Source organism: Pelecanus crispus, chromosome 25, assembly GCF_030463565.1.
Source record: "Pelecanus crispus isolate bPelCri1 chromosome 25, bPelCri1.pri, whole genome shotgun sequence".
Classification (NCBI taxonomy): domain Eukaryota; kingdom Metazoa; phylum Chordata; class Aves; order Pelecaniformes; family Pelecanidae; genus Pelecanus; species Pelecanus crispus.
In genome coordinates this window covers 2,582,366-2,598,028 of record NC_134667.1, presented here as the reverse complement: position 1 = coordinate 2,598,028, position 15,663 = coordinate 2,582,366, and the positions used below count along the sequence as shown (strand labels likewise).

The 15,663-nt window shown below is 57.4% G+C and overlaps 2 protein-coding genes across 2 annotated transcripts in view; one reads left to right on the top strand and one right to left on the bottom strand.

Annotated features, from left to right (window-relative positions):
- Positions 1-15,663, bottom strand: part of LOC142595961 (antigen WC1.1-like) — a 140,218-nt gene that overhangs the window by 54,126 nt on the left and 70,429 nt on the right.
- LOC142595923 (SUN domain-containing protein 3-like) lies at positions 5,961-11,008 on the top strand. Its single transcript, XM_075724796.1, has 8 exons — positions 5,961-5,987; positions 7,192-7,262; positions 8,263-8,401; positions 8,632-8,716; positions 8,855-8,970; positions 9,641-9,808; positions 10,185-10,285; positions 10,876-11,008. The coding sequence occupies exons 1-8, from the start codon at positions 5,961-5,963 to the stop codon at positions 11,006-11,008; spliced, it is 840 nt and encodes a 279-aa protein (XP_075580911.1).

Genomic DNA, 15,663 nt, shown 5'->3' with positions numbered 1-15,663 from the left:
CCCAAGCGGTGTGTGTGTCCGTGCACACCCGTGCTGCACGCGCCTCTCTGTGAGTGTCTGCGTGTGCCTGCTGGGAGTCCATGTGCAGCCCGGCTCCCGCGTGGACCTGGTGTGGGGAGCTGCCGCAGCTGGACTTCCGCGGGACAGGCAAACCCTGCGGGGAGTGGCCGACACGCGGTGACCGTGGTTGCTCCGGCCGTGCGCTGAGAGTGGGTGCTGCCCTGTTTCCCACGTCAGCTCTTGGCACCAGCCCCGGGGAGGTGATTGTCGTGTCACAGTGGGCAGTGGTGGCCGTGTCACCATGATGTCACTGTGGGCTTGTGACACGGGCGCCCTGGAGGGTACAAAGGGTGCTGCTCCCAGAGGCGGGGGAGCATCTGGAGGAGAACCTGGGTGCTGCTGGGCAGGAGTATGGAGAGTACTCGCCAACGACCTCTCCGGCGTCCACTGTGCAGAGGGGCCGCGCGGGTGCCCGGCAAAGCAGGGCAGGAGAAACTCCTTCTCTCCTCAGCCCCGCACCACACCTGGCCAGAAGCTCAGCACCCAGCTGGTGCAGGCCAAGCCGCGCATGGAACCAGTGCGTGCGCGAGCACAGGACCGCTGGCAGAGTGGGACACAGGTGCGTGAGTGCAGGCGGCTGACGGAGCCCCTCTCTGGGGGAGGCTCCCGTGCCAGCCCTGGCCATTCCTGACGGTGCATGTGTGTGGCCTTTGCATGAGAGAGCACGGGTGCACCTGTGCTTGGGCAGCACAAGGCGCTGTGTGGCTGTGCCCGTGGGCGTACGGCTGTACCTGTGCCAGTGCCTGCAGTGCTGGGCACAGCTACAGGCAAGCAGGGTGGCGTGCCTGTGCACAGCTGTGCAGGGCTGCGTTCTCCTGAGTGCACCCGCGTGTCCACGTGCGATTGTGAGTCAGGGCAGGGCAACGTCCCCGTGAGTGTCCGTGCCTGATAGTTCCCGTGGCCGTGCCCCTCACACCCTGCTGGCTCCCGACACACAGGTGCAGCCATGCAGGCAGAGGTGCTGAAGCAAGACCTCCGCATGCTCCGGGAGCGCCTGCTGCAGTGTTCTGGTGACTCACAAAGGCACAAGGAGCTGCTGCAGTGTCTGGTAGGTGTGGAGTGTTCCCCTTGTGCCCGGGGGCTGGGGCTGCGAGACCTGAGCCCCTGAGCCCTCCTTTCCCCCTGCAGGGCAAGCAGCAGCAGGAGCTGCGGCAAACCATGGAGGAGCTCAGCATGGAGGTCAGTGTCCCCTCCTCTGCCCACATCCCCCAGCTGCGGCACCTGGGGCTGTGTCAGGGGCCCAGTGCCTGTGTCCGGCTCCTCTTCCCAGAACCGTCTTGTGGCTCAGAGTTTTGAGAACAACCACCGGGAGCTCCAGCAGCTGGAGGGGCTGGTGGCCCAGGCAAAGGTGAGTTCACAGAATCACAGACTGGTTGAGGCTGGAAAGGACCTCTGGAGATCATCTGGTCTTGTGCAATGCCCCTGCTCAAGCAGGGTCACCTAGAGCCACTTGCTCAGCCCCATGTCCAGCTGTGGACCGCGTCCAGAGTTGGGCCTGGGGGTCGCTCTGGCTGCCTGCAGTGCCTGCAGGGCTGGGAAGGAGAGGGGACGTGAGGGCAAAGGCAGTGCCTGAAGGGAGCCATGAGTGCACTCGTGGGAGCGTCCCGGTGCCCTGATGGCTGCTTCTCTTCCCCTCCTCTCCCACAGGAGCACGTTCAGCTGGCAAAGGAGGAGGCAGCTGCAAGCCTGGAAGAGGTGCTGAAGGTACAGGGGAAAAGGAGGCCCGTTCTGACAGGGTCCGGGAGGGGGGTGCCAGTGCTGGGTCCGTGCAGCCCAGCAGCCACGGGCAGTGGTGTGGCTGCGGAGGATATTTACTCCGGGATATAGCATCCATGATGGAGGGATTGGGCCTCTGGAGAGCCCCCAGGCTCTTGGCTGTGGCTGTGCTGCAGAGGGGACCCTGATGGGTCTGCAGGCACAGCAGGCACAGCAGGCACAGCACTATGGCTTTGGGGAAGGGGGTGCGATGAGTGACCCTCACTTGGGTGTACGGGGACACCGTGTGTGACAGGAACCCAGGCATGGGCTGGAGGGGAGGCGATGGGGAGTCTGGTGTTGCACCCTGGCCGGTGGCATGGGGGTCCTCCTCCACCCCCTGCCCCTTCTGGAGCCGTTCCCGTTCCCCCTTCTCTCCCAGGCACACCTCTGTCAGGGAAAGGCAGAGGGAGGCACAAAAGTGCGGGAGCTGATCAAGGTCTGTGACCCGCACCCAGAAGTGCCTCGGGGAGTGGCCAGAGCCGCTGAGCAATGGTGCTGGCCCCAGGACACCCGTGTGCCTGCCGCCCTGGCCCTGGCCTGACCTCCCAGTGCCCTGGGGACTGAGTGGGGATGCCCTTTCCCACCATGGCTCCCTGCAATGTGTCCCGCTTGCTTTGCAGGGGGAGCAGTGGTCAGAGCTGGCACAAGCTGTTCAGGAGCAGGCTGAGGTCAAGAAGGTACTGGGGACTGGAGGGACGGGGGCTCCACAGGTTTGTGGGGGGAAGCCCCCTCAGAGCAGACATGGCGTGGACTCCTGACCGGGCCCTTTGCTTCTCCAGCTGCTCAGGAACAAGCTCCAGCACCTCCTGGAGAGACAGGAATGCCTCCGAGAGCCAACAGCTTTGTGAGTGGTGATGGGGCCCCGACTGAAACCTGGGGCAGCGGGGTGGGGGATGCTCAGCAGCTTTGGGCAGAGCTCTGCCACTTACAGACATCTTTGTGGCTCCTGTCCGCTGCTCCAGCCTGCTCTGCAGAGCCCTTTGTCTTCTCGTGAGCAGCTCAAAACCTCTCTGTGCCACTCGGGACTCCTGCAAGCAGCTCTGCACCACTCTGAGCAGCTCCCAGGCTCTCCTCCATGCCCCCCAGGCCTGGGGCGGGACAGGGGCAGGGGGTGGGTCTGTGCAGTGCTGGGATGCCGCGGTGCCTGGTGCCAGCCCCGGCAGAGCCTGGGCAGCACCCTGGCTCCCTGTTGGCCACCCAGGGGGCCACCATGCCGGCCGAGGTCTCTTCTCACAGCCCAGAACCCCATGGTGTCCGTAGCAGGGGGAAGGCGGCGCAGGCGGACAAGACAGGCGAGTCGCTGCTGCAGGAGATGGTGGCTGTGCGGCTGGTAGGACAGACAACCCCGCTGTGGGCCTTGGGGAGGGAAGGGTCTGCACTGTGCCCGGGGGACATGGGGGCACTGATCTCAGCGCGAACGAGGGAGGGGGGCTGAGCCCCCAAACCTCGCCGCCTCGCACACCCCAACACATGTCCCTGCTGTGCCTTGGCCTCTAGGAGGAGCAGCTGGCGTCAAGGAGGCATAACATCACTTCTTGGCTGAGGTGAGTGGCCCGGGGCAGTCAGGGTGCCGGGGCTCTTCCATAGGCACTGGCATGTCCGTGCCAGTGGTCCAAGGGCACTAGGCAGCTTTGGACTTCTCTGGGATGAAATGGTTCAGTATTTCTTTTCTTCCTAGCTTGGGGGGCGCGTAGGGGGGGATTTTGGGGCCCACCGGGGAGACGTACAGTAGAGCCGAGAGAGGTAGCCAGGCCCCTCACCCCAGTCCTGAGCGGGGAGTGTTGTGCCCAGCACGGTTCAAGGTGCCACGGTGCTGTGCGAAGAGGGTGGTTGGAAAGAGCTGAGACACATTTGCCCCCTGTTCTGCCTGACCCCTCTCCTGTCCCACAGGAGATTTCTTCTGTTCCTTGCCTTCCTGCAGATCGTCGTCCTCATCCTGGTCCTGCTGAACAGGGACATCCTTAACTGGGTCCTGCCACCGAAGCTGGCGGCTGCCTTTGGGAGCCGCCCAGTGACGTCCCGGTTCTTTTGAAATAAAACCAGAAAGAGAAGACAGACATCTGTGATTGTAGGACAAGTGCGCGACCGTGTCAATAGTGAATGTCTGCTGACGGGCCGGAGGGAGGTGGCTGCTGCTTTCCCTTCTGCCTGTGCGTGCCCCACGATGGCTCTGCCTCAGACCTGGTTCTTGCCCGATTTGCAGGCAGGAGGGTGTGTGCACCGTCCTGCGTAAACGGTTGCCCGTTTTCACACAGGCGCAATGGAACTTGACCAACAATGACCGCACTTGCATAAGAGGGTTTGTAGTTAGGAGAAACCAGGCCAAACCAGCTGAAAGTGCCAAAGTTGCAACAAAGTAGTGCAAACTCAGCTAATAAATATGCATTAAGCATGCTTGCATGGGGGTTGATGTGAACAAATCCTCAAAAGCGTATGGTAACAAGGGATGTCATGGCCAAAGCATATAGGTTATGTACATTGCAAAAATGAGTATGTGAGTAGTCTCAAAACTGTATATAAAGGGTCAAGAGCTTGAAAAGGGGTACTTCTCATGCTCCCAGCCAAGAGGCACCGTTACTGCCAGCAATACAAGGGGTTTTAGCTAGGGTGTACTTCTGCTGCCTTCTTTCCAGTACCTGCGCACGAACGAGAAGAAACCAAAATGCGAGCAAATCCTTTTTTACTAACACCGTGAATGCCAGGTGACCGGTCGGAGGGAGGTGGCTGCTGTGCTCCCTACGACGGCTCTGACTGTACACCGCTATGTACCGAGTACAGGTTCACGAGAAGGTGGCGAGCCACAGTGACCACCCGCAGGCTCAAGACCTCCTTTAGGAAGAATAATAAAACAAAGAAGGTGTGTGGCAGCTCGACTTGTTCCTCGCAAACGTTCTTCCAGGGGGCTTCCAACAGCTTGCACTGCAGACATGGATCTGTTGGAGCGGGTCCAGAGGAGGGCCACAAAAATGATCCGAGGGCTGGAACACGTCTGCTATGAAGAAAGGCTGAGAGAGTTGGGGTTGTTCAGAGTGCAGAAGTGCAGGCTCTGGGCAGAGCTTCCTGCGGCCTTTCAATATATAAAGGGCGCTTGCAAGAAGGACAGAGGCAGACTTTTTATCAAGGCTTGTAGTGACAGGACAAGGGGCAATGGTTTTAAAGTGAAAGAGGGTTGGTTTAGCTTGGGCGTAAGGAAGAAATGTTTTCCAGTAAGAGTTGTGAGACTCTGGTCGCCCAGAGAAGCGTGGCTGCCCCATCACTGGAAGTGTTCAAGGTCAGGTTGGGTGGGGCTTTGAGCTACCTGATCTAATGAAAGATGTCCCTGTCCATGGCAGGGGGGTTGGACTAGATGATCCCTTCCAACCCAACCCGTTCTATGATTCTATGCCCTGGATCAGCCCCCACCCAGCTGCTCGCTGGGTGCAGCAGCACATGCCCTTGGTGCCCAGACAGCTGTGGAGTGGAAGAATGCCCAGGAGAAACCCAGGAAGAAGGCGGCTTCGGATATGATGAAGAGGATTATTCCATGTCACAGGCGTTTTTGGACAGTAGCGGTGTGGTGGCCTTGGAATGTGCTTCCTTGTACAATGTCTTGTCATCATTGGATTACAACTAGGACTATGGAGAGCAGAGCTAGGGCCAGGAGTTGTGATGACTTGTGGTGGAATCATATGATTAAACGTGACATAGTAAGTATGGCGGCAGCTGCTCCCAAGATGGGCCAGGGGCTTGGTTCTACTATGTGGTAGGAGTGTGCTTGGTGAGCCATTAGATGTTTTCTGGTAAGTATAGGCTTAGTAGGAGAACAAAGACGTAGGTGTGGATTATGGCTACTGCTACTTCTAGGATTGTTAGGAGGAATCGGATTGCTGCAGTTAGGATTGACACTGCTGGGATGATGGGGAGTAAGGCGGTTGTGGCTGTGGAGATGAGTTGAATAAGGAGATGTCCTGCTGTAAGGTTTGCTGTGAGGCGGACTCCTAGCGCTAGTGGTCGGATAAGGAGGCTGGTGGTTTCGATTATGATTAGGGCAGGAATTAGTAGTGTTGGGGTTCCTTTTGGGTAGTAGGTGTCCTCGGGAGGCTGAGGGTTGATTTCATAGGCCTGTGAGTAGGGTGGCTAGTCATAGTGGGAAGGCTAGTGCGATGTTCATTGATAGCTGGGTGGTTGGGGTAAATGTATATGGTAATAGGCCTAGTAGGTTGATTGTAAGCAGCAGTACTATTAGTGATGTCAGGATTAAGGCACATTTGTGGCCTTCTTTGTGGCCCAGGAACATCCCTGGGCAGCCAGGAAGGCAGAGGAGGTGGCACAGGGCTCTCCGGGGAGCACCCTGGGTGCCTGCAGCAGCTCTTCCTGGTCTGGGGACAGCAGCTGGCCCAGCACTGGCAGGAGGGAGGCAGGGAGGGAGGCCAGGACAGCAGCACCACTCGAGAGAGAGAGAGAGAGACAGCCATGCTGCTGATCATTTCCACCATGCACAGCGTCATCTCCGTTAACACCGTGTGAAAATGCGTGCATCTGAGCAGCCCTGGCTGTATGCAGAGGTGCCAGTCTGCATTGGGTGGCCCTCCAGCCTGAGGGGACCTGCACACCACGCTGCTTGATGCCAGGAGCCAAAGGAGCTGCTGCTCTCTGTGCTCCCGGGTGCTTCTGGGCCCCTTGTCTCTGGGAGCTGCAGCTGCGGGCGGAGGCTCACCCACAGGGTTGCTCCCTCCAGGCAGCACAGCAACCCTTTCTTGGTAGCCCCTCTCAGCTCATCACGGGCATCACCAGGCGGCTCTTGTGATGTCATAACCTGCTGCCCTCCATAAAACCCCGCGCTGCAGAGGTGGGCAGCAGTGCGAAGCAGAGCACTGGCAGCAGCTAGCGCATGCCTGGAGAAGAGGTGCTTGGGTCTCGGGAGGAGAGCAGGCTTTGCCCTGTGCCTGGTCGGTGTGCTGGGCTTGTGGAGATGCCAGCCACTTTGGGCAGGTGGGTGCAAGGGGGCCCAGAAAGCAGAGGGTGGTCAGGCCAGAAGCCTTGTGTGCTGCCTGGCTTCCCGGCAGGAGCAGGCAGCCCCACAGCACGGGGGCTGTCTGCACTACTGCCCTCCAGCCGGGCAGCCCAGCAACCCCATTCTGGGGGCACAGCCCTGCCCCTTCTGCGGGGAGAGCCGAGCAGGGCCAGGCTGCTGCCCCTGTCTCAGGCCAGAGCTCTTTGTGTCCCAGGGGAGGGGTGCAACGGGCCAGACCTTCCCAAAGGCCCTTGGGCTTTCAGACTTGCAGCTGTGCTGAGCACAGGAACCTGGTGGCAAGCGAGCTCCTAAGCAGATCCCTGGCAAATACATGTCCCAGATTTTGCGCTTTGCTAACAGCAGTGGTCCTGCTCTTTTAGACAACGCCACACCCACCAGAAGGGCAGGAGTGTCCTGAGGCTCCTTCTCCTGCTGCTTCCCGTCCTGTCGGGTGAGTACCCCTCACCAAAAATGGGCCTCTCAGTCCTGGGCAGAGGGAGCAGCTCCTGAGGAAAATAACCATCTCTTGACAATGTGACCCACAGCTCTTGTCTACTGCTGGAGACACCCAACGGTGTGGGGAACGGGAGCGTTGCAGGTAAGTGTCCCTTGCTGAGGGAAAGCCAACGCCTGCAAAGGCCGTCGCTCTGCCCTCCTGCCTCCCCTGGGAACACGCAGTGCCTGCTCGAAACTCCCCATCACCGCTGAGGCAGAGGCGAGGGAGGAGCACTTCTGGTCATCCTTCAGTCTCCTTAGCACCTGCTTGGGGTTTAACACGGAGACGGATCTTCCCGAGTGACTTCCAGAGGGTGGCAGGCTGAAGTGGGGAGCACTTTGGCAGAAGGTGCCTTTGCTGCCTGCATACCCATCGGAGAGCCTGGGGGGGGTCAGATGGAGACCCGAAAGATGCTCTGCTGAACGTGGATGGTTAAAGAGGCCAGGTTTGGGTCAGGGTCTCTCCAAAGTGACTCAAAGCAGCAGGAAATTCTGCCACCTCTCCGTAGGGGAGTCTCCTTTGGGAAGCCCTGGCAGTGCTCCTCATGCTTGCTCCAATAGAGTGTCTCTCCAAAGAGTCAATTCTGGCGGTAAACAAGCTACTTAAGGAGTCCATCCCACACCCTCTTTATCTTGCAGGAGGTGTCGGGCCTTCCTGAAGCGGAGCTGCAGTCTCTGGGGTAAGAGCGCTTTCTTGCCAAGCAACACACGCTGTGGAGCCGTCTCAGCTGGCTTCATGCTGCCTGCACTCACTTGCTTCGCACCCAGGGCTCCCGGCCTTTCCATCTACTACCCACGGTGCTGGAAGGGAGCCATTTGTAAACCAGAGGAAGGAAAGGGGCCGGGGGACGGGGCTTGACCCAAGCTCACCTGACCCTTCTCTGCACGGCGTTTGGAGCCTGCCTGCAGAGGCTTGGCAGCTGCTGGACAAGACCTGCTTTCCCTCTGCCTTGCAGGAACTCACAGGCTTGGCTGGAGCAGAAGATGCGGGAGCTCGAGGAGACGGTGGCTCAGGTGTCTGCTGCGAGGGGGAACATACTTCAGGCAGTGAGAGAGGTCCTCGTAGACCATGGTGTCCAAGCAGAGAAGAGAGAGGTAAGGGTGCTGGCGGTAGATCAGAGACCCCGCTACCTATCCGGGCTCCCTCCTGCTGCTTCCTCTTGGCACTCTCAGAGTCGGCACCTCTTCCGACAGGTCTTGCCTTGGGTTTTCTGACACACAGGCGCTCCTTGGCTCTGTGCTAGGGCTCGGGGTTCATGCAGAATGGCCTGTGCACGTGTGTGTGTGTGTTCACTGCCATCTCTCCATTCCCAATTTTTCCCCAGGAAATTCTGCAGTTGACACAGGCGGCAATTAAGAAGGTGCTTGAAAACTACCTCCAGATGCCTGACTGGGCTCTGGAAGCCATAGGTAGGAAGACAGGAAGTCTCACTGCCCTCACGTTGTCTATGGCACTCCCCCAAACTCTGCCAAGCTCTGCTTTCCAGCCTGAGAAATGCATCCTAATGCACTGCTTCAACTCCTAATCTCTCTCCACCGTCATGTAAGGTGCCACCATTGATGAGGAGAGGACATCCAAGAGTTATGGTGAGCAAGGCAAGAAGACCTGGTGGCTTTCTCCATTTGCCTTCTCTTCTGGAAACCCTCCAGAGACAATCTTGCAGGCAGGTGTCACAAAGGAACTCCTGGCTTCAGTGTGCTTCACCTCCTTGCTTTCCATTGGCAGACCAAGTGCACAGCACTTTGCTGCAGCCTGCATTGCATTCCTGACCCCTGCGATCCCTGGCAGCACTGCGTCCCATCAGGAAGGGGACCGAGATGAACCCAGCTGCTGTGACCTGCCCACCACCCTTGGCTGCAGTTTGCCAAGGAACTTTGTCCTTGGGAGTCCCACTGCCATACGGCATCTCTGACGGTCCCTTTCCAGAGTGGGTGGGAGTGGTGGGGGCTGCTGAGCCATGCCAGCAGCGAGAGGTGCTCCTCTGGGCCCCCAGCCATGATCTGGTCTACCACGTCTGAAGCAGGGTCCATGTCTGCATTGGACCTTGTAGCTGCAGCGGAATCTTTGAAGGACGATGGGGTGAGGTACGCTAGGGAGACCTGCCCTTTCTCTGCAGGCTCTGAGAAAGCAGAGCTGCCTTGGGAAAGGCGGTGGAGCCCAGAGGGTTTGTAGAAACACTTCCATATTGCCCTGCTGCCCATGCACTTGTACTCATTTACAAACAGGATTGCAGCCCACAGGCAAGGCAAGGTCTCTGCTTCTGGCCAAACAGGCAGCTGTGGTGGCTCTTTGGCTGCCAGTAGCAACTGATGGTCATGGCTTTCTGGTTTCAGCCCCGTATTGCCCCTGGCAACTGCTGGGCTTTCCAAGGATCTCGGGGCCACGTGGTCATCCGGCTGCCTGAGCAAATCTGGCCAAAGGCTTTCACCATCTGGCATATCTCCGAGGCAGTCTCTCCTTCCGGGGAAGTCAGCAGTGCCCCCAAAGACTTTGCTGTCTCCGTAAGTCCTGGCCTTGCACTTCTCGGGGAGGGTTGGGGGTGGGGGGCGGCCCCAGGGAAAAGCTGTACCAGAGACGTGCTTCTCGTGGTGGCTTCTCTCAGAGCTCTGTCTGGGGCTGGGTGCTGCAGCGCACCGCATCCCCTGGGGCGCCACTGGGGGCACGTGCAGGTTCTGTGCCTTTGGGGGCTTCTTCTCTGCTTCATGGCCAACGATCCTGGAGCACATGCTGAAAGCATCCCGACCCACACTCACCCTAAGCTGAGTCACCAAGGGAGCCAAGGGAGGTGGGCAAGGGTTCCCGCGTTTGGCCTCGCCGTGCCCATTTTCTGACACCCTGCTTCGGCCTGACCGGCTCCCTTTCTCTCTCGTCTTTGAGGGAGTGGATGAGGCAACGGCAGAAACTCTCCTGGGGACATTCACCTACGACGTGCACAAGGAGATCGCTCAGACATTCCATGTGCAGATACCGCAAGAGCTGTAGGCAGGATGCCCGGGAAGAAGGCAGGCTTGTCTGCAAGTCCTTGGAGGAAAGAGTGCAGAGGGTCACCCCAGCCAGCCTCTGCTCTCCCACGCTCCATGCCCCTGCGGGGAAGGCGGCAAGAGGAGGGCAAATGGGGCTTTGCTCTGCTGGCCGAGGCAGCTGCCCCACCTTTGCAAGGGCTTTCCTTTCCCTTCGGGTAGCGCAGAGAAAGCAGCAGTGGGAAGGGGTGCGGGAAGGGAAACAGTCCCCCTCAGGGGAGACGGTGGCAGGGAGGATGGCAGACGCCTGCCCCCCTCAGCGGGACTCTCCCCGCGTCCCGCGGCAGCCCGGGCAGCACTGTGCCTCCGCTTTCCACAGCTGCCCTCAGCAAGCCTCTGAGGCCAGGCCTTTGCTTTCTAGGCACAGAGGGCTCCTCCTTGGCCCTGGCAAAGGGGGCTCTGCTTGCCCTGGCTTCCTCCTCCGTCAGGGCTGCCCTTTGGTCCTCAGCAGGGGAGCGCAGGCAGGGGGGCCTCCCGCAATCTGTTGTGGCTCTTCCCACCAGCGCAATGATGGCTCCCCACATTTCTTTACAGAAGGAGCTTCCCAGGACCTTTCGCTACATCAAATTCCAGGTGCAGAGCAACTGGGGAAACCCAGAGTACACCTGTGTGTACCGGGTACAGGTTCATGGGAAGATGGTGAGCCACAACGACCACCCGCAGGCCCAAGACCTCCTTTAGGAAGAATAATAAAACAAAGAGGATGTGTGGCAGCTCGACTTGTGTGTGTCCCTTGCAAACGTTCTCCCAGGGGGCTTCCTACAGCTTGTGCTGCTAGTGGGGAAGGGAGCTTTGTCCCTCAGGAGAAGGATGCTTGTGGTCCGGGCTGCAAGGGACAGCGCAGGGGAATGGGGCTTGAAGGAGAAGCCCCCGTGGTCCAGCTCCGGCTTCCACAGCCCAGGGTCGCTCACCAAAGCTCCAGTGTCACTGAGAGAGCAGAATCGCAGCCCCGGGAAAGCTCTCCTGCTGGCAGAGAAGAGGAGCAAAGCAGGCCTGTCTAGGCACCATGTTTAGTGTTTCATTTAAAGGCACATAAAATGGGATATCCTTGGAGAATAATTCCCCCCTTTTGTCCGTTTACTCTTTCTGTGGTCACCTCTTAGCTCCCCCCACAAACACCCCTCATGCCCTCACTTCCCCCGCAGACACGCCCATCCCCTTCCCTTCTCCCACACCCCTCCAACCCCCTCAGCCACCCACGTACCCGCTCCCCCCGCTCCCCCTCTGGACACCCTGGCCCTGCCTGCTCCCCGCTTCAGCCCCACACTCGCGATGCCGGGCAGGTCAGCGTACTTGGGGTCAGCCATGGCCGGGGGGCATTGACAGGGGGGACGTTTTCTGGGGGATGCCCCTGGGTGGCCTTGGTGTTAGCAACTTACTCATAATTGCTTTTAAACGTGATGAGGATAAACGAGGAGCATTTAGGAAAAACTCTACAAGAGCTGATGTGGGTACAAATGTTCATAAAAAGGACATGGGTTAAGAAATGGAAGAAGAAAGGGTCTTTTAGTCTACCTGTGCCAAGACTAAATGGGAAAGGTCTCTCTCTGCTGCCTGTCTTTAATGTCCTGCCAAGCGCCGTGGAGAAAACATCTACATGGGATTAATAACTGGATCTTTTTAGAGATGAATTTAATAGTGTGAGGGGAATTCATCACGGTGGGTACATTTACTTTAATCTTCCTTTTCTGGCCAACACAACTGTAAAAGCCCTTCTATTATTCTTTGCATCTTTTGCCAAATTCAGCCACAGCTCTTCCTTCGCTTTCCTGAATCCATCCCTACACATCCAGGCAGCGTCCCTATATTCTTCCCACGACACAGGGCCCTGCTGCCACTGCCTCTGCATTTCCTTCTGACGCTGCACTTGGACCAGGAGCTCCTTACTGAGCCATACGGGCCTCCTGCCTTCCTTGCACAATGTCTTGCACATGGCAATCAAGAGCTCTTGCACGCTAAGAAAAATGTTCTGACAGAGCTGCCAGCTCTCTTCAGCTCCTTTAGCCCTGAGGGCAGTGTCCCAGCGCGTCCCATCCACTAATTCCTTAAACCACTCAAACTTCACTCACCTGAAATTCAGGGTCCTGACCCTACTCCATCCCCTTCCTCACTAAGTCGAGTTTTACACGCACCTGGCCTCTTTTATACCATTTTCTGCCTAACCCCACTTTGTTCCTCCCCGCTTCCCCTTCCTCTGCACGTCCCTCATGGCTTTGCATAGCTCTCCTGATTCCCGCATCCCTCCCAGTCCATGGTCCCTCTGATTCACAATCATGTCACTTGACAAGTCCGGTTGGTCCTCTGGGAAGTGGCACCTGTAGTTTCTTGATGGCACAACAACTAGTGTGACTGGCAAAGTTCCTTTCTTGTCAGACTGCATGTTTGTTTTGTCAAGTCTCTGTCTCAGCATACTTTGCTTCTGGTTTCCCCTTTTGTCTCTTAGCTCCCCAATTCACAAGGTCCCCAAGCAGATAACCTTGCTGGAATAAACACTCTCCCCCTCTCACACGCCTCCATCCATCAGCATGACTGGCCAGCTTTGGTTCCCAGCACTGCCTCCCTCAGCATCTGCCCGTCAGGTTTGTGTCCCTGTCTCTTCTTGCCTGTGGCTTCCTCCTTTCCTCATTATTGTATTATCCCTTGTGGCAGCCAAACAAGGCCTTGACCCAATACTCTCAGGGGATCAGACGTGCTCCCTCCACACCCCCATACACAGGTGAGAGCAAGCTATGCTGTGGCTGGCTGTCACGAGCAAGATGAAAATAGAGACCATGCCAGCGCATGCGTAGACAGCCCCCACACAGAGCGAGGGCTCCTTTTGTGCCGCTGTCAGACGGTGACCGCAGGCGGTGCTGGGGCAGCTGCAGGCTCCCCAGGAGGAGAAGCGCAGATAAACTGCCCCGAGGGCTCAGCCAGGGCCGCTGTTCCATGTCACTTCCATGGCCCGTATGTTTTGCGGGACAGTCACTGCCGGGGCCTGGAGCTCGGAGGAAACTGGAGGCTCGGGCAGCTGCGCAGGCCCAGCTCTGGCTGGGGTGTTTGTAGCTCCCCAGGGCCCTTCCTGCTGCCTGTTGGGATCCCTGCCCTGGGACACGCCAGCAGCACAGGCCCCGCTGCTCCGCCAGCCCTGGCGGGACAGGTGCCGCGCCCAGCGGCTGCCGGGGGAAGTCCCGGCCCCTGCCAGCAGCCCCGGCGCCATTTGCCCTGGCAGCCCCTCTCCTCTCCCGCCACGTGCTCTGCTCTGATTGGCTGCCAGCACCGGCCACCCCTTCCGCTGTGCCCAGCGAGACATCAGGCGCGGAAGGCCCTGCCCCTGCCTGCACAGGGGCCGCCACTTTGGTTTGGCCGCCAGGCTGGGACAGGGTGCCGCCATGCCATGGCCGTCAGCTGCCATTGGGTGACACCTCATGCTGCTCTCTGATTGCCTGACGGCCATTTCCTGACACCGTCACACCCGCCTGCTCTCAGGCAGCCCCTGGGATTGGCTGGCAGGACTGGCCACGCGTCCCGGTGTCCCCAGGGCCACGGCACAAAGGAAGCCCCTGGCATTGCCCACAGGGAGGCTGCCACTTCCCACAGCCTCCTTGCCCACCTCTTTTCATCCGGCACTGGGATTGGCTGGCAGCCATTTCTTCACCCCTTCATACCCACGTCTTCTCAGGCAGCCCTGGGATTGGCTGCCCACCGCCTTTGGGCCAGGAAGGGCTCACATGTACATATATGGACATTTATCTAAAATATATCTATTTATAGATAAGTTTGCAAATACTTCTGAACACATATTTATTTATAGATAGTTGCACTATACATATGTATACTGAACCGGCCTAGAAATCAACACAGTCGCCATCACCCTTCTCATCTCAAAATCCCACCAGCCACGGGCTATCGAAGCAGCAATCAAATATTTCCTAGTCCAAGCAACCACCTCGACACTAATCCTTTTCTCAAGTCTAACCAGTGCTTGATGCACCGGACAGTGAGACAGCACCCAGCTAAGTCACCCAATATCCTGCCCCCTACTAACATCAGCCATTGCAGTAAAACTAGGCCTAGTTCCATTCCACTTCTGATTCCCACAAGTCCTTCAAGGATCATCCCTAACTACTTCCCTACTACTATCAGCAATAATGAAATCCCCCCCAGTCACCATTCTCTTCCTAACATCCCACTCACTCAGCCCGACACTCCTAACCACCATAGCTATTGCCTCTGCCGCCCTAGGGGGTTGGATAGGACTAAACCAAGCCCAAATTCCAAAAATCCTAGCCTTCTCATCCATCTCACACTTGGGCTGAATAGCCATCATCATCATCATCTACAACCCCAGCCTTACACTACTTACCTTCTACCTGTACTCGCTAATAACCACCGCCGTATTTCTCACCTTCAACACAACCAAAACCTTAAAACTAGCAACAATCATAACCACATGGACAAAGACCCCGATGCTAAACGCAGCCCTACTACTAACCCTACTCTCCCTAGCAGGCCTTCCACCACTAACAGGCTTCTTGCCCAAATGACTCATCACCCGGGAACTAACTAAACAAGAAATAACAACAGCAGCCACTACCATCACTAGACTGTCACTACTAGGACTATTCTTTTACCTCCGCCTCACGTATTACTCAACAATCACACTCCCACCAAACTCCACAAACCACATAAAACAGTGGCACGTCAGCAAATCAACAAGCACCCTGATTGCCATCCTCACCTCCCTATCGGCCCTACTACTACCGATCTCCCCCATAATTTTGACCATCATTTAGAAACTTAGCATAGCCAAAACCAAAGGCCTTCAAAGCCTTAAACAAGAGTTAAACCCTCTTAGTTTCTGCTAAGACCCGCAGGACACTAACCTGCTTCTCCTGAATGCAACGCAGACACTTTAATTAAGCTAGGGCCTTGGTCTAGACAGGTGGGCCTTGGTCCCACAAAATTCTAGTTAACAGCTAGATGCCCAAACCAACAGGCCTCCATCTATCAGGCTCTGGCACGCTCTTAGCACACATCGATGAGCTTGCAACTCAACATGAATTTCACCACAGAGCCGATAAGAAGAGGAATCAAACCTCTGTAAAAAGGACTACAGCCTAACGCCTTGACACTCGGCCATCTTACCTGTGACCTTCATTAACCGATGATTATTCTCAACTCACCACAAAGATATCGGCACCCTATACCTGATTTTTGGTGCATGAGCCGGAATAGTTGGAACTGCCCTTAGCTTACTTATCTGCGCAGAACTAGGACAACCAGGGACCGTCCTAGGAGATGAACAGATCTACAATGTAATCATCACCGCCCATGCTTTCGTAATAATCTTCTCC